Consider the following 26791-nt stretch of genomic DNA (forward strand, 5'->3'; position numbering starts at 1 on the left):
ATAAGCAAAAAACTGTTTCATTTTAACAGAGACATATGCTGGAGCATTGTCAGTTTTAAGTTGTGCAGATATACCCATGATGGCCATAACTTCTAGAAGATGCTGTTTCAGGATTCAGAGCAGTTGCTCATTGAAATTCTGAGTATCAATAGTGTGGTGTACTTATTTCAGTTTTCCAAATTCTGCAAAGTTAAACACATCCATCTGCCAGATTTAATTCCTCTGAATCCCCTTTGTGTTACATCTTCCTGGTAGTAGAGTCTGATTGTAAAGGGAACATGTAGGAAATTTCCTTGGCTTGTTGCCTGGTTATGGAAAAATCCTTTTTTAAACCTTTACTATTGATATTTTTTTATGAAATTCTGAGGCCTCCAGCCCATTCCCTATCAATAGTTTATCAGTCTCATTATTACCTTGTGTTAGAAGACCTGGCAGACCCATATGGGTTCAGATGTGAGTTATATATAAAGGATGCTTTCTATTCCTGATTGTATCTTGTAACTGAGTAAATAACAATATTAATTCTGACTATCAGAAATAAATTCTGCTTTCTCAATATGTAAGACCACCCTTTCAGCATACCAAGGCCAGTAACTATATTGGAAGTTTCAGAAAAATCCATTAACACCAACAGAATAACATACAATTCCAATTTTTTAACTGAATTATAAGGACTTTGAACCACTTTACTTAAATTTTCTGACTTGTATCCTGCTTTTTCTTGTATCTGTATAAAATGTACAGGCTCCGCATATGGGTGTTTCCTGAACAATTCAAGGCAGAATCCAATCAGCTCTCTTTATATGTGGAATCTATTACTTTTGGGATATTTGCAGTTAATCTCTTTCAAGAAATTACTGCATGCTCTTTGCCAAGGTTCACTCTTTGCCCAAAATTTGCCAGTTTCATCCCTAGGTAAATGTACTAAAATTTCTGCTTGTTGTGTTTCTGTTAATTGACAAAGTCTCAATTTTTCTTTTAAAATCAAGTCAGAGATATTTTCCACATAAGTTTTTAATGTTTTACTCTGTTTATTTAGTAGAAATATTCATTGTAGTGAAATATCTTCCTTCTGCATTAAAATTCCTGTAGGAGAATGCTTAGAAAGTAAAATAACTAAAATGCAATCAAGCTTTGGATCCACATGATCCACATGTCCTTTCTGTACTTTCTTTTTCATCAAAGCCAATGCTCTCATCTTCAACTGATAATTCTCTTGGGCTATTTAAGTCCTTGTCATGTTCTAAGGTTTTGAACAAATTACTCAGTTCATCCTTTCTTACCTCACCAACAGTTTGTAGATGGGAAATGTCTCTGAATAATCTTTAAAAGTCATTAAGAGTTCATAATAGATCTCTCCTAATTTGCAGTTTTGGGGTCTAATTTTTTGTACACCTATGTTTTATCCTAAATAACTAATAAAATCTCTTCTTTGCATCTTTTCAGGAGAAATTTGTAATCCCCAACAATGCAAAATTTTTCTTTACCTCTTCAAACATCCTAAAGTATCTGTCTTTGAATCAGCTAGTAAAATAGCATCTATGTAGATTAGATTAGAAATTATATATTAAGAAATTGCTTATGTATTACTTCCAATAGATGTTGTTATATCAGCCCAAGCAGCCTGATTTATTCCAATAGGCTTTGGTTATTACATTGTTCTAAGAATGGGTTTCTACAAAGGCAGGAAAAGTCTGAAATGAATTTGCTTTGTCGGCCTGAATGAGGCCCCTCTGGGAGTTTTCCTATGACAGAGGCAAAGGATTGCCTTGTCTGTCACTTACTGATCTACATTCCTTGGTTCAATGTTTACCCCTACCACACCTACTGCATATCCAAAAGGGAGGGGCATTCTGTTGCCATTGTTTGTCAAGTAAACATTCTTTCTAGGAACACTCTGTTTACACTCCCTTTTCTTTCTTTCTTTCTTTCTTTCTTTCTTTCTTTCTTTCTTTCTTTCTTTCTTTTATTATTATGTGTTTTAATTTTATACATCAGCCATGGGTTCCTCTGTCCTCCCACCTCCCGCCCCAACCCCCACCTTCCCTCAGCCCCTCCCCTCCATTCCCATGTCCTCCAGGACCAAGACACCCTTGGGGATTCATTTAAACCTGGGATTCAGTACAGGCCAGCCCTGTCCTCTCCTTCCAGACTGAGCATGTGTCCCTGTGTAAGCCCAAGGTTCCAAATAGCCAGCTCATGCACTAAGGACAGGTCCTAGTCCCACAGACTGGGTGCCTTCCAAACAGATCAAGATATTCAGTTGTCTCACTTATCCAGAGGGCCTGATCTAGCTGGGGGCTCCTCAGCCATTGGTTCATAATTCATGTGCTTCCATTCAATTGGCTATTTGTCCAACTGTCAAGAAAGAGGAGGGACCACAAGAGCCTGAATTGTTGAATCCAAGATTGCAGAAAGCACAGTGACACTCCCCTTTCAAATGACCTCCTTTACCACAACCCAAACTTCTGACATTGTATTTCTGTCAAAGCTTTTGAAATTACCTCTCCTATCCACATCTCATGGTCAGGAAAGTCAACATTCATTGTATCCCTGATCTAATACTCCAAGGGTGCTGATCTTACCTTTGACAGCCTGAGTTTTCTTTTGCATGAAGTACTCGTGTTCTCAAAAGCCAAAGATTCAATTATCTGTTTCTCTTCTGAATTTGGTATCATTCTATTTACTGTTGTAAACAGCCTTTGTAAGAAATCCCTGAAGGATCATTTTGGGCCTTGTATAACTTTAGTAAATAATTCAATTTTCTTCCTTGCTTCCTCAGTTCTGTCCCATGAATTCATGGCTGCCACATGACACTGAATTAAGGTTTGGTTATCATACAAATATTGTCTTTGTATATCAGCATAATTACCTTCTCCAAGCAGCTTATCCTGGGAAATCTCCATACCTCTCATGCTACATTGTTGTTCTATTGTTTTAGAGCCCTCTTTCAACCATAATCTACATTTTGATTGTGCCCAAGCCTCTAGAACAGCTTTAATTAAGTCTTTCCAGTCTGAGAGATAAATCTATAACAAATAGAACATGAGTTTAACATCTGCTTTACAAATGGAGAATGTATACCATATGAGACTATAGGTCTTTAAATCTCCTTAAATATAACATTTCCACTGGAGTCCAATTAGCTTGTACATGCCCTTGAGCAGGTAGTTCCTTTAAGTTTACTTGATAAACTAAGTTTGGTTGTTTGAAAACAGGCTCTCTCTCTGTAACCATATAATTCCACCCTGAAGTAATTTCACCTCTTAATTCTTCTGTCTGGGTTTTTATTTCTCTATGATTCATTTTAACAGATTTCTCTAAAGTCAATCATGAGTTTGTTTACCTTTAAATTCTCCTGTCTGGGTCTGAATTTCTCTATTATTCATTTAAACAAGTTTTTCTAAATCTTTTATCTTGGCACTTAACTTGTTCAACTTTTTAATGATAAAATAAAAATGATCAAATAAATAATATTTGTAATTGATGTTATGTACATCCTATCAAAATTATTTTTCCTCTCATTTAATTGTTTAGTTTTCAGACTGCCTAATGTGTTATCAAACAGAGATCAAGTTCTTTCCATGATAAACATGTTTTCTTTTTTTATGTGGGAAATATAATTCTCTTTTAACTAATTCCACTATTTAAGATATCATATTTGACTTACCATGTCTGTCAATTGTGTAGAACAGTAGATGTCCAAGGGAATTTCAAAGCAGCTACCTAGTGAGGTGGCAGTCTGAGATGAGAATCCAAAGAGAAAGAGCCCATCACCCACCATGAGAAAGAAAGCCAAAGAAACTCTGGCCACATGCTCTGGCCTGAGCAATGCAATATGACCTGAGTCAGGGGCCCTGTAAGCCCACATGTAGTTCTTTAAATGAATTCTTGACACGTTGGAGCACCAATTATAGATGAATTTCTAAATGGTCTTATTAAATCAAAAACACTGAGCCAAATATAGAGGTGAAAGCCTTAGAGAGATCAGGAAAATTCAGAAAGCTACCATCCAACCTTACCTCGCCAGCTTTACAGCTTCCAAATGAGAGCTGGTTCCTTTATATCCATGTCATTATGCCTTGCTGTTCTGGCATCTGATTATTTCACTGTCCAGCTACATCACTTTCTCCTCCTACACAGCTCTGTGACTTTCTGTCTGTCTGTACAGACCTCCAGACCTCCTTGGTTAACTGGTATTGGATTTAAGGCATGTGCCACCATGCCTAGCTCTGTTTCCAGTGTGGCCCTGAACACACAGAGATCCTGCCTGCTAAGTTATAGGATTAAAGATGTTGTTACCGTTGCTTGATTTCTTTGTTTACTTATAATGGCTGGCCTTTTTCCTCTGATCTCCAGGAAGGCTTTATTTATTAAAGTACAAATAAAATACCACCACATTTCAGAACAATTGAAATATCACCACACCTCTTGGCTTTATTCCTCTTCTTGTCACAGTCTTTCTTGGTTCCCTCTTTCTTGGTCCTCCTTTCTTGCCGGTATCTCAAGGCCCAGCCTATTCTGCTGACTGCATTCATTATAATATTTGCTTTTCCTTCTCTGGAATCTGCTTTATGCCCCTGGCTGTATTCTCCATTATGGCTATCAGAAATACCTTCCATTTAACCATGATAGTAAAGAGAATAATGCATTATTTCCCATTTTCACATCCAGATTTAAGTATAAGTGTGTCTTGATGACACACAAGTTGAGGGGACTATGTGGTAGCAGAAAGTATTAACAGGGTCAAATGAACAGGACTTTGCAGTAGAGGAGCATTTATCATAATAAATTACAATGATGTGCATTTCTGTATCAAAGTTTCATAATATAACCCAATATTATATAGACCCACTAAAAATTACAAAAATAAAAGTGAAATACAAGTATAAAATACTGATCAGAAATGTAAAATTACAAAGGTCTTACACCTTAGACTATTTGAATGGGCTTTCAAGTCTCTGTAAATACAATTTTTTAATTTTTTTTGCCCAAGTGAAACAGAATGAAAATTACTTAAAGTGTCCTGTAGTGTTTTAATGCTAAAAATATTACAAGGATTATTTTAAGCTGGGATTCCATGAAGCATTTTGGAATTAGCTGATAATGTATAACAGAGCAGTAATAAAAGAAGCAAATATTTGATGACTCAAGACTCCAAGTTTCAGAGCTGGGGAGATGATTCTGAGATCAAGAGCACTGTCCTGCCCTTATAGAAGACCTGATTTCAGTTCCAAGACACAAAGCAGGCCGCTTACGGCAACAGGTAATTGCAGTTCCATGTGATCCAATGCATTCTTCTGACATCTGAAGGCACTATACATAGAAATATGGACACACACACACACACACACACACACACACACACACACACACACACACTACCTCCACTACTATTACCACTACTAATACTGCTACCATTAGTATCTTGAAAAAAAATCAAACTCCACAATTCAGTAACAGGATTTATTCTGTAACATGCAGTCATTCACTTGTGCAAGGACAGGAAAATAAACCCCAGTCTCCATATATATTTTTTTAAAGTTTTAAGAATTTATTCCCATGGAAATATCCCTGAAGGGAAACCAGCCATTTTTTCCTGGAATACTTTATCAAAGACTTCAGCTTGGGCTACTGTAAAGTGATTCTTCCAGTCCCCCATCATGCCTGGAAAATGTGAAGCAGATACATAGATGGGTTAATGATGATCACATCACTGTTCTCAGTCTTTCCTTCACATACTCTTACCATCTGCTTGACAAGGGACACACAGTTAATAAAGTGGAAGTACCAGTGACTTCCTGTAGAATACATCTTATTCCCTTGAATTAATATACATCAATCTTCTACCTCTGTGGCAATAATGTTTCCCCTTTTCCTATCTCATCGTATCAGCTACACAATCTAATAGATTTCACACTAGCTCTACCTTTTAGATGTTGAGATTATTCCTGCTTTCCCACTACACCTGCTTCCATCACAATGTCCAATCCAACAGAGTTTTTTTTTATCCAAACAGGTTTTAATTATTCCTTCTTAATTTTAGTGTTTACTATAAAAGTTCTACAGAACATGCAAGCAACTCTTAAAAGATCTTTAAAATTATGTTTCATTATTTATGTGTAGGTACATATGAATGCTGGTTCCTGAGGAGCTTTGAGGCACCAGGTCCCCTTGAGCTGGAGAAGCACAATGCTGTGAGGTACATGCCAAACATATTGGTACTTTCATCTGATCTAGGAGACCCAGATACTGACAGCTGAGAACATCCCAGTATTTCTGTTTTCAGTCAGTATAGTGTCTGATTATGCATGAAGAACTATATGATCTTTTTACAATACCTTGGTTTTCATGACACCATTATGGTATGTCTTTAGTTTTGACATTATAAACATCTAATTGTCCAACTTCTTATATTGCATTGTGTGTTCCTTCACCATAGAGTGTCGATGATTTCCATGTACTCACTTATTGTTATTTGGTTTCCTAATTTATGCCACTGTGACCACATTTTCCTATCTTCCCTCCATGAAGACCTCTGCAGACCCTATCCTTGCTGTATTTCATTTCATAACTGTGACACTTTTATGATTTTCCTTTTTGTAAAGATGATTGAAATATGTTTCTAATATATTTGAAAAGTAAAATGTTTCTTTCATTGCCAACGATTTCAATCATAAAATCATATTAGACATATAGTACATGCTCAATATGGAACTGTTGAAAGCATTCATGAATAAGTGAGGAAGGTGCTTGCCTTGTTTCCATTTTGCCGATAAGGAAAAATTAGTCCTTGAGATGTTACCCAGCATGATAGTGATGAAAGTGTACTTGAAGGCCAAAAGACTGACAGTAGAAGTCATAGTTTTCCTTATCATATTGTATTCCTTATGTATTATATAAGGTAACTTTAAATTCCCAGTGGTGTTATCAAAGAAATGTAAAGTATTCATAATTAAATGGTAATTAATTGATTTACTATATTCAAATAATATGCCATTAATTGATATGACTATAAAAGTGTCATCTGTTAAGATGGTAACCTATTGGTATCCATTGCCACTCTCAGCTATGTTATTATCTCCATTCTTAGAACAAGTTTCTTTATTGTTTCCCCCAGCACACTGAGATCCTTGTAAGCCAGAATGGATGCTGAGCTACCAGAATCTCAGTAAATTCAATATGGCTGCCTACTTGGTTTGAATCAGTCCAGATGGAAGAAGTATGTCTTTGCAGGTACACACATGAAGTTGCAAGTTGAATTATGTCAAAATCCCATGCACCTTACAAGCACATATTTCTTTTCTTTTATTCTTTCTAAAACTCTCCTCAAACTCTGGTGTGTTAGGGGACAGGATAACCCTAAATCTTTGTGGCTTAAGTCTTGTTGGAAAGGAACTTCCTCATAGTTCTGGAGGATGCAGGTCTCACAAAAGGTTGTTGTCCAGACCTTCCCTGGCTTTTCATTCTCCTGTAGATAGTAGGCTTATCTCTAGGTCTTCTTCCCTCTATGTTTCAGATTAATGCCTTCTAAGGACATCAGTGAAAATAATTAATGGCTCAAACATTCTATTTAGAAATAATCCACTGTGAAAAAATGAGATCCAAAACCTTTGAAGTTTGTTGGAAGATGTTTCCTTACACATGCCTTCATTGTGATAATGTCTTTATAAAAGTTATGTCAACTATATGGTGTATGAATGGAAATGACCACCTCTCTGATCTCTATTCTTGCAGTATCTAAATATGGAATAATATGACCAAAATTGTTTGTAGAAAATTATTGCTTGAAGCTTAAATTCAGATTCATCCCATCCAGCCAGATGATTGAGTCTCACAGGTAAAGAGTATCTCTTCAGAGTAGCTCTCCAGAACTAAGAAAAGGTTCTGAGAAGAGCAACTAAAGGACAGTGAAAATAGGTGTAGAGAATTCTTCCCACTTCAGGCCATTAAGAGTTAGTAAAGCTTTTTATGCATTATGATTTAGGGAGTTAGGCATCTAATGGCAATTAATTAAATTAACTTTAGAATTAATCTTTGATCTGTTCATACTTTCAAGATTAAAAAAAACAATCTGATGTAGGAACTGAAATTATCAACAATATACTCATGCATTGTATTTTTTCAAATATGTTTCCCAGATATCCATCTCAGCATCCTCTATTATGAAGTTGTGAATCAGGAAGGGGCAAGTAATGTACTTGGTCTCCCCCTTCAATGACCTGGTTTCCAGGGGGATTCATGGCTTATAATGAGTATGAGTACAAGGAAAATAATTTTCCAGAGCAAAAGCTATCTTCAAATGTAAAAGAAATGGATGTCATATATAATCCAATGATAATTAAATTACAAATGACTTATAGAGTCAGATCAAGTTTTTGACAGAACTAACATATAAGATACATAAAAATTATGTTTGGGAAGAGACTTAACTAAAATCCCATTGTGGTTTTATCTTAGAAGTATCTACATGGAAAAGAGGACATGACAATTGTCTTCATGGAATTTTGTACTTAATTCTATTGCATCTGCTCAATTGTGACTCTGACAAAATGTTTACATGTTAGTTTCCATAACATTTCCCTATTAAACAAGCCACTTGATTCCTTTTGGCAATAAAGCCTTTTGTGTATACCTACTGTTTTACCTCTGCCAAATTCTGATTCATTACAGAAAGACAAGAATGGGCAACTTATCTTCTTATGTTGGACCTTCAGTCCTAGTGCAGAGACCTCTGTCTCAACAGAGTCTGGGGCACAGGAGTCTGAGGTAGTTGGTCAACAGCAGTGGATTCTCTACAGGTCTCTCAGCCCATAGTATATAGATGAACATATTCTTGAAGTGACATGTATGCATGCTTGAATCTGAGTCCAAACTTCCACTTGTGAGAATACTAGGAATATTGGATTAAATGCAATCTGCTAACCATTTTTACTTACTCATCTATATGTATACTCCTGATGTCTTTACATTCTAGGACATGATACTTACCAGAGTGGAAGAGGATCGAGGTTCAGCTGAACCATGTGAATTATTGGGAGAAGAAAGTTAAACCCATAACTTTCCACTTCCTTCATCTATGCCTATGTTCTTTACTTGTCCCCAAAGACCTGATATCTGATTCATTCCATCTTCAATGACAAATTCTATCTTAAAAATTATTTGCTTATTAGGTAAAGATGACACTCCAGGTGTGATTCTTAATGAAAAAGTTGATACTTAATTTTGTAGCTATGTAATCACACTCATAATCTTCTCAAACATACAGAGGTAGCACAGACATAGAAAAGATTGATATTCAGATACCTGCAGAGGCAATTCAGAACAAACTGAGTTGCCCTGAGCCTTAAGTAATCCCAATTTAGGTTGGCAAGTGCCATCAGTTTGTAATACAGGTGAATAATTTACTTAGTCTTTATGGGGTCTATTCTCAGTGTGGTGTGGGAAAGCAATCTTAACATGTTCAAAATCTTTTCCATCTGTGAATGGAAGTGATTTCTGTGATTACATCCCATATATGTCTTAGGTTCCATGCATTAAATATTTTTTGTTGGAGTTTTTATGATACAAGGAGCCTTACAAAGCCTCATTGCAACACGTTTACCCTTTTGTTTTCCATTTAGGGTATTGGACACAACCATCTGCAATCCCAAGATGCTCTCTCAGAGCAAATCAAAATTTTCAGAGGTACTGAAGCCCACATCATCACCATGGAATGACTCTCCTATAAGGCCTGTGAGAAACTATGATGTGATAAGCAATGGCTTTTGAAACATTCCCAATTCTTACTTAGAGTCTCATCGGTACAACAAGCCTGTTCTGACTTAATTTAAAGCTCAAAAATTTCTTCACCTTTTCTCAAGAGAACCAAACCATCAGAAGCCATATCTTCAGGCAGGAAACTTATATTGGACATGTTATTTTCTTTCATTGAATGAAAGGAACTGTACTTGAGGACCATATCCAATTCATTTGTCTCTAATTTTTTTCCTAGGAAGTCACAGATCTTCTCTATGGTGCTCTTTGTGTCCTAAAAGAAGAAGAAACAAAATGAAGGTAATCAACAGAAAGCTCTGAGAGAGCAGATATAGAGATGAGGACTATGGATGGAGGATGAAAAGTGGACATAACGAAAGAAATTGTAACATGAGTTGAGAAAACACTGAAAAGGGTTTAGGAAAGAAACAGGCCTTGTAGAGAAGGTAGGAGTTCCACTCAGCATTTTTATATTGAGTGGCTGATCTATGACCCTAAAAGACACAGGCTGCAATTTCTTCCAGGGAGAAAAATATATTTGAGACAGTGTCTCATATAACCAATGCTATTCTCAAATTAACTTCATAGTGGATGTAGTCTTTGAACGTCTGATCCCCCTCCTTCCATTTTGTAGTGTTCTGTTCACAGATGTGCAACAATGCACTTACTAAATTCACTGGGATATTTTTCTCTTGAATGGGGTCTCACTATGAATCCCTGTCTGGTGGGATGGAAGTTGCTCTGGAGACCAGACTGACCTCAGTCTCAAAGAGATCAGATATATATCTACATGTCTTTGTGACCTATGTGCTGGTATTGAAAGTGTGTACCACCATACCAAACCTGCCTTGAGATATTAAAAAAAAGACTTACAGAAGTAATTTTTGGCTGTGAGTCATGGGAATGAAGATAATGTATACAAAATATTTGATAGAGGTTAATGTTTACACCATGTAAAGCTGCATCCTATGGATAAATGAGAATAATATAATTTTACACTTTCATGAGACTGATATCAATAATTATAACTTGGTTGTACTTCTAGAAGATGTTATTTTTTGATGCCTGCCTGGGAAGCATGGAGGCTGATGGCAGATTTTCACCTTTCCCTCAGTTCCTCCAGATCTAATTCCCCAGTCTCATCCCCAATTATGATACAGAACTATAGCAACTCCTCCCACCTAGAGTGGACATCTTCTAACATTCCTCCTCCAACTCATTGTACTATCACAACATCCAACTCCAACAGGCCCTCCTTGGAAAGCCAAAGACCACTCTGGGGAGTAAAGAGGAAAGCTAACTTCAGATCTTCACTTCCCCTTCATTCCTTTCAATCCGATACCCCAGGGAAAACCCTAGCTCTGTAGCAGAACATCTACCTTAGAAACCCACATCTCTAGTGGACCTCCAAGACCCCTCCTTACATCCCAACTCCAATGTATTGATTTGTTCCACACTAAGCTTGATCATGCATTCCCTGGGAACTCACAGACCAAGCTCAGCAGGGAAACAGTTAAGCTAAATGCAGATCTCTATTTGGTACTTCAAGTCCAGTCTCATAGTCTCATGCCCAGCTGTATGTAGAGCACCTACTATAATCTCCTTCCCACAAATGCCCCATCTCATGTGGATAACACAAATCTTAAGCACCAAAGTTCCTTCTACATACTCATTGTTTTGTCCTAGCAAATCCTGAAATCCAGAAGACATTCCCTAAGCACCTACAGGCCACTCTAATCAGGAAAGCAAACAGGTTAAGTGCAGATCTTCATTTTTACCTCAATTCTTCCATGTCCACTCCTCAGTCTCATTCACGGCTTTATGTCAAACTTTCTGCTGTGGCCTGACCTCACTTAGTGGCCACATTGTCAGGTGACTAAATAAGCAGCTCCTGTAGAAAACTCTGCTCTCTTCCCTCCTGTGGAATTTCTTATGAACCCCTTCTAGACCATTCCCATTCCCAATTGTTAGCTTTCAATATCTGGAAACATTTTAACTGGAACTCCTAGTGGCCACATTAATCAGGGTCCCAGAAGAATTTCCTAAATGGCAAAACACACAGCTACCACACTCTTCTAAGTACCAGACAGAGCAACAAAATAAGGAAGGAAGCATGAACCCAATAATGGGAAGACCTGATATCACCACCTAGAAATGTAATTTTCCCAATGCCAGATGTCTAAATGCCAACCTAAAAGCATATTCAATAACACCCAAGACAGTATGTTTTCACTAGAACCCAGTAACCATACTAGAATAGGCTCTGAGTATTCCAACATAGGTGCAGAACAAGAAAATGACCCTAAAATAGCATGTATGGAGATGATAGAGGTCCTTAAAGAGCACAAGAATGAATACCATATACAAATCTATTAAAACACAACAGTAGAAGGAAATGAATAAACCATGAAAAACCTGAAAATAAAAATAGAATCAATCAAGAAAACCCAGATTGAAGAAAGTCTGCAAAAGAAAAACTTAGAAACTCAAACAGGAATCTCAGACGTGAGCTTCATGAACACAATGCAAGAAACAGATGAGAGAATCTCAGGCATTGAAGGCAAAAGAGAAGAAATGGATACATTTGTCAAAGAAAAGGTTAAACCTAAAACATTCCCATCACAAAACATCAAGATATCTAGGACAGTACAAAAAGAACTAGTCTAATAATAAGAATAGAGAAAGACCATGAAAACCCAAGTCAAAGGCATAGAAAATATTTTCAACAAAATCATACAAGAAAATTTCTCTAACCTGAAGGAGATGCCTATCAAAGTAAAAAAGCATGCAGAACACCAATTAGGCTGAGTTGGGAAAGAAAATCCTTACAGTATGTAATAATTATCAAAAACCTAAACAGAGAGGGCAATTATGTATGGATAGTTAAGTGCTAGAATGGTAGGATCAAGTGGGAAGGGTGAAAGGAAAGAGACTTGGAGGAGAGGTTATGGGGAGATACAGCAAAAGTTAAAGGAAATTTGAGAGAATATATGCAACCTAACAGTAGAAACTTCTTCATATATAGGAATGAATGCATACATATGTATATATGTATATATGTATATATATATATATATACACACACACAAATAAGGACTATCTAAATAATATAACCTAATAATGGAGAAGGTGGTGTCTCAAATGCACATCTCTAGTCATAAAAGAATTTTTTTATAACTGAGATTAGTTTACATCTAATTGAGTTGTTGGCCAAAGAGATTACATGACAACCACTGATATCACAGGGTATAGGTTGCACCTCACAAACTGACAGCAAGGCACAATTTCTAAAGACATCAACTTCATAACTCTTTGAACATGTAGATGCTTGGCTGGTGATTATACAGAGTTTCACCTCTACTATCTAGCATCTTTGTAATATGAATGTACTTTGCAAACTATCAAAAGAGAAATGTAAACATGAAGCCAGTCACAAATCCTGTGATCTACAAGGGTGTCTGCTGTGGAACAATCCTTTTCTACATTATGAATATGCATTACTCACAATGGTTAATAAAAAACTGACATGCAGGTAGCTGGGCAGCATGTTAGATGGGAAAGCCAATTTGAGAAGGATGGGAAAAAGGAAGGTGGAGTCAAGAGAGATGCCAGCCATCCATCTAGGAAGTAAGACATGTTAGAGGACAAGGAAAGCCATGAAACACCTGATATTACATAGATTAATGGAAATGGGTTCATTCAAATGTAAGATTGAACTGATAACAAGCCTAAGTTATCAGCCAAGCATTTATAGTTCATATTAAGCCTCTGAGTCCGTTATTTGAGACTAGGCAGTTGGGATGGGAAGTGTCCCTTTACATATGGTATTCCAATGTGTGGCCGAAATTTCCCCATAAAATCTGACAATGCTTAGCACCTTGCCCCCTCACCAAGACTACCATCCCCTATAGCACTAGTGACCAATGGAGCCATTAGCCCACTGTGTACTGATTGGGAACAGGTAAGGCCCCATTGCCTGACTGGGCAGACCAGTTCTAATCACTAGGCCTAGAGGGCAAATTTTTGTGCCTGGACCCTGTTCCTCAGCCAAGGCAGCCCTAGAGACTGGGCAGCAGATTCTATCTCTACACCACTCCCCAAACCAATCATCCCCTGCAGTACCAGTGACCACGAGAACCATAAGCCTGCACTACACCAATTGGGAACAGGTAAGACCCCATCTCCTGACTGCACACCAGGTCTCAAAATCCAAGGACCCAGAGGCACATTCTGTTTCACTCCCCCAGCTATTGGAGCCCCAGGGACTTGGCAGCTGCCTCTTTCCCCACCCTCTCACCAAGACAAACATCCCCAGTGGCTACCAGTGACCACCAGAGTCATAAGCCCATCCTTCACCAACTGGGAAAAGGTAAGGCTCAATCTCCTTACTTGGAAGACCAGTTATCTAACCACTAGGCCCTAGGGGCACATTCTGTGCCCCTCCCCCACCCTTGAGGCAATGTAGTCCAAGAAACTGAGGAGGAGATTCTTCCTCACACCCCATTTGCCATACCCATCATCCCCTGTTGCAACAGTGACCACCAGAGCTATAATAAGCCCAGCTTGCATCAATAGGAAACAGGTAAGGTCCCATCTCTGGACTGTGCAGACCATCTTTCTTTCCCCTAGGCCCCAGGGGAAATTTCATGCCCCTCCCCCAGACACTGGAGCCCCAGGGACCAATGAGCTACATTTCCCCCTGATCTCTTGCCAAGCCAACCATGTCTTGTGGCTTAAGCCATAAGCCCACCATGTACCAATTGGGCATTGCTGCTCCCCGAGACAGCCTAGTAGCCCCAAATGGAGTAAGAGCTGCTCCCTGAGACACAAGTGTCCCCATTAAAACAAGAGTATAAATTGGACCAAAAGAGGCTCCCTAAGACACAGACACTGCTTACATCAAGTGGAGGAAGAGATGAGTAGATGCCAGTGCAAAAACAGAGTCCTCAATGTAAATGCCAACATGGCACCATCAGAACCTATTGGTTCTGTATCAGCAAGACCTGAACATCCCAACACAGAAGAAGTAAGCAACCTTAAAAATGACTTTAAGAACATGATAGAGTTCTTTAAAGAGGAAATGAAAAATTCCCTTAAAGAAACTGAGGAAAAGACAAAAAAAAATGGGAGAACTTAATTAATCCCATAAAGAGAGCCAAGAAAAAGCAATTACACAGGTAAAGGAAAGAGTTCACAATTTGAAAAATGAAATAGAGGAAATACAAAAGACACAAATTGAGGGGATTCTGGAAATAGAAAAATCTGAGTAAATGAACAGAAACCACAGATGCAAGCATAACCAACAAGAGATGGAAGAGAGAAACTCTGGAATTGAAGATATGATAGAGGAAATAGATTCATCAGTCAAAGAGAACACTAAAGCCAACAAATTCATAACAAAAAACACCCAGCAAGTTTGGAACACCATGAAAAGACCAAACGTAAGATTAACAGGGATAGAAGAAGGAAAAGAATACCACTACAAAGGAACAGAAAATATTAAACAAAATCATAGAAGAAACTTTCTCAACTTAATGAAGGAAATGCCTATGAAAATCAAGAAGCTTATAAAATGTGAAACAGACTGGATAAAAAAGTCCATTTGCCAATTAATAATCAAAGCCCCAAACATACAGAAAAAAGAAAAATACAAAGATCTGCAAAGTAAAAACTCCAAGTAACATATAAAGGCACACCCATCAGAATAACACCTGACTTCTCAATGGAAAGTCTAAAAGCCAGAAGGTCCTGGTCAGACATTATACAGACACTAAGAGACCATGGATGCCAATGAGACTATTATATCCAGCAAAACTCTCAATTGCCATAGACAGAGAAAACAAAATCCCAAGATAAAAAGAGATTTAAACAATACCTATACACAATTCCAACCTCACAGAAAGTACCAGAAGGAAAATTCCAACTAAAGAAGTTAGATAACACATGAAAACACAGACAATAGATAATCCCACACCAACCAATACCAAAGAGGGGAAACAAAACACCACCAAAAATAACAGGAAATAGCAGTCACTGGCCATTAATATCTATAATTATCAATGTTCTCAGTTCACCTATAAAAAGTCACAGACAAACAAAATGGATATGGAAACAGGATCCTTCCTTCTGCTGCATACAAGAAACACACCTCAATTTCAAAGACAGACATTACCTCAGAGTAAACTGCTAAGAAAAGATATTCCAGTCAAATGGACTTAAGACACCAGCTGGTGTAGCTATCCTAATATCTATTAAAGTAAACTTCAAATTAAAATCAATCAAAAGAGATAGGGAAGGGCACTACATATTTATCATAGGGAAAATCCATCAAGGTGAAGTCTCATTTCTGAACATTTATGCCCCAAATACAAGAGCATACACATTTGTAAAAGAAACATTACTAAAGTTAAATTGTACATCAGACCTCACACACTAGTAGAAAGAGATTTCAACACCATGCTCTCACCAATGGACAAGTCTGCCAGACAGAAACTTAACAGGTAAACAATGGAACTAACAGATATTAAGACACAAATGGACTTAGTAGATATCTACAGAACATTCCACCCTAACACTAAAGAATATACTTTCTTCTCAGCACTCCATTGAACCTTCTCTAAAATTGACCACATGCTCAGTCACAAAGCAAATGTCAATAGATATACTCAATCACAAAGCAAATATCAATAGATACAAAAAAGTAAAAACCTCCTGTATTTTATGGGACTACAATGATGGCTTAAAGTTAGATCAAAACAACAACAAAAAAACCAGAAAACCTACAATCTAATTGAAATTGAATCATGTACAGCTACATAACCAATGGGTCAAATAGAAGTAAACAAAGAAATCAAAGGTTTCCCAGAATTCAATGAAAATAAAAGTACAACATACCCAAACTTTTGGGATACTATGAAATCACTGTTAAAAGGAAAATTCATAGCACTAAATGCCCATGTAAAGAAGATGTGCAGCATAAATCTTAACAGGTCTTATCAATAAAATCACATGTGAGGCCAGTTATTGGGGTGACTTCTGGAAGATCAGAGAAGCATAACAAGCCACAGCTACCTCACCTCACCAGTTCCTCAGCTGATCCTAGAATTCTCTGTGTCCTCATCCAGAAAGAATCTCAGTTGAACTGTGCTGCTCCAAAGCCTAAAACCTTAACCAGTTAAATGCTTCTAGTTTCTGGCCCTCAAGCCTTATATACCTTTCTGCTTACTACCATCACTCCCTGTGATTAAATACTTGCTTTCTTGGATTACAGGCATGATTCACCATGCTTGGCTGTATCCTTGAACAGATGGATTTCTGCCTCTGGAATGCAAGGATTAAAGGAGTATGTTACCACCGCCTATCCTCATGTTTAATATTCTTACTGTTCTGTCTCTGATCACAGATAAGTTTATTAGGGTGCACAATATTGTGGGGAATACCATCATATTTTCCCTTTTTTGTCTAAAATTTTAAAAAGGTTATAACTAATACAAGAAAAACTATTCAGTAAGTATATACAATATATACAGTCAAGAATTACATTAAAATGTCTAGTCCATTAACATTTGACAGATTCAGACAAAAAAACACCATTATATATATTTTGACAATGTCTAGTCCAGTAACATTTGATAAACTCAGACAAAAATTTCATTACTCATCTGTTTAAAACAAGTAGTCCTTTTTAAAAGTATTTTTCTTTTCATAACAGAGTCAGTAATCTATCTTTTGTCATTTTTATATCTTCCCTTTTTTTTCTTTTTACAGTAGATTCAGTGATCTACCCATTTATCCTATTATTCTTTATCTTTTTTCTCAGAGCAGATTCATAAATACCTCATATCTGTATTATCTTTTTTTAAACAAAAACTCTGAATCTAATCTCCTTGTTCAGCTTTTTTTCTGACCATTAACAATTAACAACTTGTAACCAACAATCATAAACAATGACAATATCCATAAGTCATTAAAGGACTGAAAACCTCCCATCCCACCTCTTAAGAATATGGGCATCATTTTCTTAAAATTACTTCCTGCTTTCTGGGGATGAAGACATCTGTAGGGTAATCCCGAAAAGAAAAATTTTGGGGGTAATTGTCAAGTCCTAAAAGAGTTAGCTATATCATTTGTCTAGTCTCTGTGTAATGGGAAAATGCAGGGATTGTTTCAAGTCCTTTTTTGAGTAGTCCCTCAGGCTGGATCATCTCAGCTAGCCATCTTGAAATAGTCCTGAGCAGTTTATAGTTGAAAGCTGATCTTTCTGTGGTATCAATCAGCTTAATGGCTTTACCATAGTTCATGTGGCATCATCCTTTTGAGGATTTCAAAGTCACTGTTAGGCATGGTCATGGTTCCTTTAGACTTTTTTGAGGGGCTTCCTCTGTGGTTTGGAACAATCACAATCTGATAAATGTCTGTCCCTCAGAACCATGAATCTTTTTCCCAGGAGAGAAAATCTTCACATCTATTTCTCCCCACCATTTGTCTTGCCAAACTTTTTCAAACTGACCTTTGCTGATGCTTTCTTGTAACATGATGTTTCTGGCAATTCTTCTCTGAACAAGCAGCGGTAAACCCTTTGTCCCAGGTAGCAGCATCACCACAGTCACCAACACAATGGGAAGGAGCCTGCCACTTGGAGCAGCAGTCACTGCCTCCACGTTCCCACTGCCTCCATGTTCCCACTGCCACTGTTTGTGTCTGGGCCCTGACCGAAACTTCTCCTTAGCAAGTCTCCTAGTTTGTCCTCAAATTCGAGATCCTCCTGCCTTTGCTTCCTTCAGTAAATCCTACCAGCATGGGCCACCACAACTGAAAGCTCTAGAACAAAAAGAAGCCAACTCACCCTAGAAGAATAAACACCTGGAAATAATCAAATTGAGTGCTGAAATCAATAATATAGAAACAAAGGGAACAATACAAAGAATTAATGAAACAAAGAGGTGGTTCTTTAAGACAAACAACAAGATAGACAAGCCATTATCCAAAGTAACTAAAAGGCAGAGAGGGAGCACCTAAATAAATAAAATCAGAAATAAAAGGGGAGAGATAACAACAGACAATGAGGAAATCCAGAGAATCGTCAGATCATACTTCAAAAAACTGCACTCCATAAAATTGGAAATCTGAAAGAAATGGACAATTTTCTGGATAGGTACCACATAACAAAGTTAAATCTGGACCAGATAAACAATTTAAATAGATCACTAACACCTAAGGGAATGGAAACAGTCATTAAAAGTCTCCCAACCAGAAAAAGCAAAGGACCAGATGGTTTCTGCACAGTATTCTACCAGATTTTCAAAGAAGAGCTAATACCAATACTGTTCAAATTGTTCCACATAATAAAAATTGAAGATACACAATGAATGCTTTTAGTGAGGCTACAGTTACACTGATACTCAAACCACATGAAGATGCAACAAAGAAAGAGAATTACAGACCAATCTCCCTCATGAACATTGATACAAAAATACTCAATAAAATACTGGCAAGCAACACAAGAATACATCAAAATAAGTATCCACCATGACCAAGTAGGCTTCATCCCATAAATGCAAGGTTTGTACAACACATGAAAATGTATCAATGCAATACACTATATAAACAAACTGAAAAAACAAAAACAAAAAACAAAACAAAAAACACATGATCATCTAATTAGATGCTGAAAAAGCCTTTGAAAATACAATACTCTACCATGAGACTAGACCATCAGCGAACCAAGGGGGAGGAGCTATTACCAGCATTCTGTGATCTAAGTTACATAGCAATTTTTTTTTCATGCAGACAGAAAAAGTTATTGAAGTGCAGTTAAGACATATTAAAAAAAGATCCTCCAAACAGATCACAGTGTGTTTAAAAATATGCATAGACTTGAGAGAGAGAGAAACTAATATATATATATATATATACACACACACACACACACACACATATATATATATATATATATAGTTTTAGATAAAAGAATATAGTTTTAAAATAAGTGAATTCCTTAAACAATAAGACACATAAATATGGAAAACACACAAAAAGTCAGGATACTGTATGTTATTGTGTTGTCTTTACATTTTTTTGACTACTCATCAACAAATGATAACTGCTAAGCAATATTTATTATGAAAATTGCTAGATTAAACCATCCTATTGTAAAGACATCTTGATGTCAAAATTTAAGTCAAAAGATATTTTACTTTGGGAAAGAGATTCTGCTTTTATTTCCACAGGAAAAGAGAGGCTCTGGATTTATTTGGGGTTAAGAAAAATCAGGTTTGAACGAGGAAGACCCCCTGAAAAATCTCCAATGGGAAAGGATTACACTGATATTGCAATGTTTGAGAGTGCCTCTGTTGCAGTTCCATCTGAGTTCTGCATCAGAACAACTTCAAGGCTGCTGGCTGAGATGATCTAGCCTCACAGAATACTTTAGTCAGGACTTGAACATAATCCTAAATTTTCTCAGGATCTCCAAAACATTATCAGGACAAAAATCAACCAGAGATAGTCTAGAGAACTACACTCACATTCCCCAAAACATGATTATCATCATTTGTAGGGTTGGCTACAAGTTGTTATACATAATGGTCAGAAAAAGCAAAATATTGAGATTAGATTCACAATCATGTTCAGAAAAGACAAAGGGGGGATATAGAAATGATAGGATAAAATGGTAGACTATTGAATCTACTTTAATCAAAAAACTAGTATTAATCCTACATATTTTAAATTCACATGGATTTTGGTTTATTGATACAAATTTAAAGTTATTTTTGTTATAATGTGTGTGTATTTCAACTCTTGTTTCAGGTATTATGTTTATGTAGCTAATTTTATAATGTAATATATACTTGAGAATTACAAATTAATAGTCTTCTATTATAGCAAACATACAGTCTTGTTAGTTGGGTCTTCTAAAAATACATAGGTATATTTCATATAGATAGGAAATCTTCAAACACTTCAAAGGCCTAAAGATTATGGCATGTAAAATGTTTAAGAATATAGACATTTCTTGACAATGAGACATGTCTGCTCCTGGCAGCAACAATTACTTCAAAGACGATGGTTAGCACCAAAGAAGTTCCATAGGGAGTTTATTTTATGGCAAAAGCTAGACACAGAGGTAAAGTAACTGCCCTTGCCTCAATTGCTGACAGTTACTGTCTAAACTGCATCAGCAGGACGCAAGAATGGCGACTGCTGAACTTTGCCAAGATAGTGTGGGATAGTCTTTCAATATTCTCTGCTTAACAGGAAAGTCTTTCAGATATGTTTGACCTGTATGCCAGAGTTGGATGCCCCAGTGTTACACAGGAAATTTGGTGACTGTCCAGGCAACCTGATGTCCCTACCATTAGGTAACTTTTCACTCTTCTTGGGTCTTTGATGGATTTGAAGACTAAATAGCTATCATTATACTTTTCTTAGTTATAATAGACAGTAAATTAGATACAAATCTTTAAACAAACCAAGATAGATAAGTATTTTCTCCTATTTTGCCTAATATAAATGGATCAGATTCTGTTACTGTAATTATCACTTAATAATGGTTTTAGTTGTATATAGTTTTACTATATTAAGGTGAAAACCATCCTTTTAAATTAGACAAATATGGAAAAATTCTCTGTAAAATCCTTTCTACACTAAGAATATATATTACTCACATTGGTCATCAAACAATTGACAGACCAGTAGCTCAGCAGGAATTTAGGCAGTAAAACCAAATTGAGAATGATGGGAAGAAGGAGAACAGATTCAGGAGAGATGCCAGCCAGTTGATCAGGTAGCAAGACATGTTAGAGGACAGGTAAAGCCACTAGACACCTGGAAGTGCATAGATTAATAGAACTGGGTTAAAAATAATAATTAGCCAGTAATGAGCCTGAGCTATCAGCTGAGCATTTATACTTTACATTCAGCCTCTGAGTTGATTATTTGGGAACAGGTGGTTGGGACAGGAAACTTCCAATTATGTAGTCCTACCTGCAAGATATGCCAGGGCAACCATGCCACAAAGCTCATGTGAGTAACCAACAAATAACTGATTTTACTTAAGGCTTAATCTACAAGATGGAACACATAGCTGACACTGCTTTGTTGACCAGAGACTAGATAGCCCAGGGACCTATGGTAAAACCAAATAATACTGGTCTGAATAATTAGTGACAAAATTATTTCAAAGGGTGTTCTGCTATGCTCACATTAGTGCCTTGTACAGACTTCATCAGAGAAGTTTTCTCCCAAAGCTGTTGAGGAGAAAAATAGAAATCCACAGACAGAGAATATACAGAGTTTGAGATACTTTTGAGCAATCAGCTCTAAATGTTATGTCTCCACATAACCTCTCTCTTCAGAGCTTAGATAACTCTTCAGAAGTAGATGAAAGAGTGTTAAAGCTAGAGAAGAGGGAGGACATTAAGAAAACATGACCATCCACATCAACATAAAAAAAGCTCATATGAACCACAGACTGGAGCAACATGCATAGTGCCACACCCTTCTGCACCAGTCTTCTGCTTATATGTTAGGGCCTACAGTTTAGTGATTTTGTGGTCTTCCTGGACATAAGAGCATGTGAGTCACTGCTTGTGCCTTCTCTTGTACTGTTTTTCTTCTGTTGGTTTTTCTTGTCCAACTTTGAGGTGATAATATTATTTCATCATATTATTTTGTTATATTTATTAAAAGTGAAAATCTAGCCACTAGGGTAAAGGTTAGTTAACAACTGAACTGTCATTAATACCTGCTGGTAGAGGGAAAAATCCACTATCTCCAATGAAGTACCACTAGAGGCTATATCAACCACGCCAGGAAAGTCTTTATGTGAAGGAGTAGTTGAATGTCATGTAATAGACTGCACAATTTTATTATTATTATTATTTTTTATTTGTGTTTGTGTGTGTGTGTGTGTGTGTGTGTGTGTGTGTGTGTGTGTGTGAGTGTGCATGTGCTTTTATTTGGTTGCAGTTCAGTCATTTTTTTGGTTATTTTTTTATTTTGTTTTCTTTCAGGTAAAATTTTCCTTCATTTGGATTTTGTTTGTATTTTCAGAAAGAATTTAAGGTTATGTGGGTAAAGAGGAGGAGAAAATTGGAAAAAAAACTGTGGGAGAGAAAGAATATATGATCAAAATGTATTTAAATTTAAAAATGGTTTTAAATAATAGAACATTTTGTAAGAGAAATAAAAATGAAAAAACAAAGAAGTTACAGCTATCAGTAACCTTCATCATCACCAGAGTCTACTTCTGAAAGGTACATAGTGGCTGTGAGACTGCTTCTTTTCCTCCTTAACCAAATTTTTTGACTATTCTAAGGATGAGCAAGTGTTTTCTCTGACAGACTGCACAATTTTTTTCTTGTTCAGTAAAAAGTATAATTTATATTTTCATCTGTGATATATAAATTATTGTTACCTTTCACTGATAATTTCAAAACTACTTAAACTTTTGAGTTGTTGATCAAATGTGAAGATTTTTGTGCTCATATGCTTGTTATCATTATTATGTGTCCATCAGTAGAGGGAGATTTTTTTAACTAAATGAAAAATATACAAATGAAATTAAAACATAAGCCCAGGACCAGATGGTTTCACTGCAGAGTTCTACCACATCTTCAAAGAAGACTTAATAGCAATACTCTTTAAATTGTTCCACACAATAGAAGCAGAAGGAATATTACCAAACTCCTTCTATGAGGCTACAATTACCCTGATTCTTGAAACTATTTTAATTAATTATCTTTTGAATCAATGTCTCTTTTAGCCAAGGTTGACATCAAACCCACCATACAAACAAGGATAACTTAGAACCCCCCAATCTGACTCTCTCTCTCCTAGTATTAGTTTTAGAGTCATGTGATGCCTTGCTAAGGTATTTTTTTTTTTATTTTTTAAAACAAGAGCTATGCTAGACACTTACACAGTACTTGAACATATTGTTAACTGTACGGCATTTCAATGAAATGAAACCTGTTATGATCAGTCTATTCAGACATATGTCATTACTAAATGTTGAAACATTTTAGATATTCTATACTAAGAGTTTTGAAGTCTCCAGTGTATTCTAGCCCACCATGCGCAACTTTCTGTACTGCAAGGGACAGACAGTTCACAATCATCTCTGACTAGCTGCCTCATGTACATGCCTGGTCATATGGGAGCATCATTCAGTGCTGTTCATATGACTTCAGCACTTGTGATTTCCCAAGATTCACAGATGGATTTCCTGTCTTTGTCCCTCTTCTTGCCTTCAAGGGGAGATGACATACATTTGGGCACAAAAGTGGAGTGATACTGCTTTGCCAATTCCCCACTGACCAATGGGTTATTAGGTGTATCAAATGTGATGCATATTCAAAATGAATAACCCTATAGTACAAGTGTAAGCTATGCCACCCTACCACAGAGTGGAGCAGAGTAAAGAAGTTGTGGTTGACGGACTAGGAGGCTGGAAAGAAAATGCCAGATGCAGCTCGATAAAGAACATAGGGCAATATCTCATTTTTATTGACTCTTCATTGACCTAACAATGACATAGGCATACTGAAGAATGTGAGGTGCTGCATGAGGTGAGATTGTGAGAAGCTTTGTGATTCTTGTAAGAATGACAATTACCTTTTTCATGTCTTCATAGCTTAGTAGCAGGAAGTTGTCCCTTTTTCTCATGGACAGCCAGGCACGGGTGTGCTCAAACCATGATCCATATGCCACTGCATGTAGGGAAAGAGGAAATCATTGATTATAAAGAATGAAAGTAATGTCTGCCTAATATTCATCAATTTTCTGGAAATGGAAGACAGCTTCACTACAAAAAATCAAATTGTATGGTAAATAATGTGACATTTAACACACACACACACAAATTGAGCTGATTAAATAAAGTTCATTAGTAAACTCATCATTTCACAGCTTACCCCTGATACCTCTTAGAGACACCCTCCTGGTGGGCTACAATGAAGGCAGGCATGTTTTGGGGAAAAGCAATAAAAAATACAGTAAACCAGAAGGGTCTTTGCATGGCCATGCTTGGACACATTATCATCATGTCTAAAAATCTATCTTAACCTTTTCACAGGGAGATCCCCTCACCCTGGCATCTACCTTTTATCCTACCTTATTCCACCACTTCTCAATATTGAGTCCTCAGTACCCTAGCCTCCTGAACACAGAACTAGAGACCTTCCAGGAATCTCATTCCACCTTCACCCCAAGCTTCATTTACATTCCTAGGACTACTGTGATGTATTCTCAACAGTCACAGTGTCCTCACTGTTCTTGGTCTAGAGATCACACTACATTTCTCAGCCTCCATTGCACACTTGCATTTTTCACGATTATCTGAAGAACTAACTAAATCAAGTGAAGTTAAAGGTTAAACAAGTGTCAGAGCAGTAGGACATATGAATTCAAAGATTCTAAGATTTGATTGAAAGCCCAGGGTAAATGATCTACAGAGATGTAGTAGAGGGAAGTGAATTGCACAATACATGACAGAATTAAGCCACTTAAAGAGATTGATTGCTGGGATCAGGTGATGGTTAATTAGAAAGCATTTGCCTTGCATGAGTTGAATCCTCAGGAAGCACTCAAAGATGGCAATTCATTAAATTTCTTACCCTATTGCTCCTTCTATGACATGTGAGCTGGAGACAGGAGAATGCCCAGAAACTTGGGACCAGCTAATCTGGCACACACAGTGATGAACAAGAAGAAGGAGACTCTGTCTCAAACAAGGTACAAATTAATGCTCAACAACCTGATATTGTTGTTTGCCTTCCACACTCAACTTTAGCACAAGAAGAGTCACATTCACACATTTGTAAACACACCATCATAAACACACATAACTGTGCACATCCAAAGAAAATGTCAAATCCAAGACAAATGTGTCATACATCTACAGTACTAAACTCAGGAGGTTAAGACAAGAGAAGACCAGAGGTTCAATGTCATTTTCCAGTACACAGAGAATTTGTGGCCAAAATGGGGTACAACAGATTCTGTCTGAAAACAAACAAAAAGCCAAAAGTATTTTAGGGAGAGCACCAAAAAATAAGTTAATGGCATATATGTAGCTGGTAATTAACAGTGGTTCTACCTTGGACGTCATTTTAAAAGATATGTGTTTATTTGGAGGCAGGTATTAAAAAGGATATCTCAATAAGGCTGCCTCTGTCTTGGTATGTAGAACTATGAATTCACTTGAATCCATCCCATGAATGTTGTAATTTTAGGCTTGCACCATACTAATCAGCCTGGATATTTATTATTTTGTTATATTTTAATTGATGTGTATTAAGTGATGAGATCTAATGCCTGTATTCAAAAACAAACAACCACAATATCTGAGTGTTAACAGGGAGTAATGTTTAATTAGCAGACAAGTAAGTACCTGTCTCCTTGTCCTAGAAAAACAGAAAGATACAAAGACAGAGATGGTAAGAATGACATTTTGTATGACAGTGGAAGAAATATTCTCATCAATACCACCAGTTGAGGGAAACCAAAAGAATGAATCAAGGTTGTAGGACATCAATAATAATCACAATTAACAGAATGAAGGGAATAAGTCATCAAGTGTCTAAAGGGGAGAGGGAGGGGGAAAGGGAGAGAGAAGGGGAAGAAGAGAGAGGGGGAGAATGTTATATGTGAATATTCAGAGGATATACAAGACCCTGGAAACTTGTAGTTAATGAAATAATTTTGAAGGCTTATTTTATTCTTTATTTTTGTATATTTTTGTGTGTTTTGTATGAGTATGAGTCCATGTGTTTGTGTATTTGCAGAGATGAGAAGAGTGCAGTTCCCCTGAACTAGAGTTATTGAAAATTGTGAACTACTTGATGTGGGTCCTGAGGAACAAACTCCCGTCCCATAAAGTACCAAGTTCTTTTGAGCACCAAATCATCTCTCCAGCCGCTAATGAAATAATTTTGAAAAGTAAGTTATGAAAATAACTTTATTGCACTATGAATAGTAGAAATAAGCACAAGTGATCTATGTGACAAATAAACAGTAAGTGAAGTAAATAGAG

At 36.8% G+C, this 26791-nt stretch overlaps 1 protein-coding gene across 2 annotated transcripts in view; it reads right to left on the minus strand.

Annotated features, from left to right (window-relative positions):
* Positions 1-5554: 5554 nt before the first annotated feature.
* The window catches only part of LOC118569564 (bile salt sulfotransferase 1-like), a 48392-nt gene continuing 27155 nt past the window's right edge, over positions 5555-26791 (minus strand). Inside the window, exons 4-6 of one of the 2 annotated variants that reach the window (XM_036167532.1) lie at positions 24373-24467; positions 9853-10030; positions 5555-5667 (exon numbers count right to left, since the gene is read on the minus strand). In XM_036167532.1, the coding sequence (XP_036023425.1) occupies positions 5555-5667; positions 9853-10030; positions 24373-24467 (386 nt within the window). The remainder of the gene's footprint in view (positions 5668-9852; positions 10031-24372; positions 24468-26791) is intronic. The other variant, XM_036167541.1, reaches the window with a different exon arrangement.

Source organism: Onychomys torridus, chromosome 1 (assembly GCF_903995425.1).
Source record: "Onychomys torridus chromosome 1, mOncTor1.1, whole genome shotgun sequence".
Taxonomy (NCBI): Eukaryota; Metazoa; Chordata; class Mammalia; order Rodentia; family Cricetidae; genus Onychomys; species Onychomys torridus.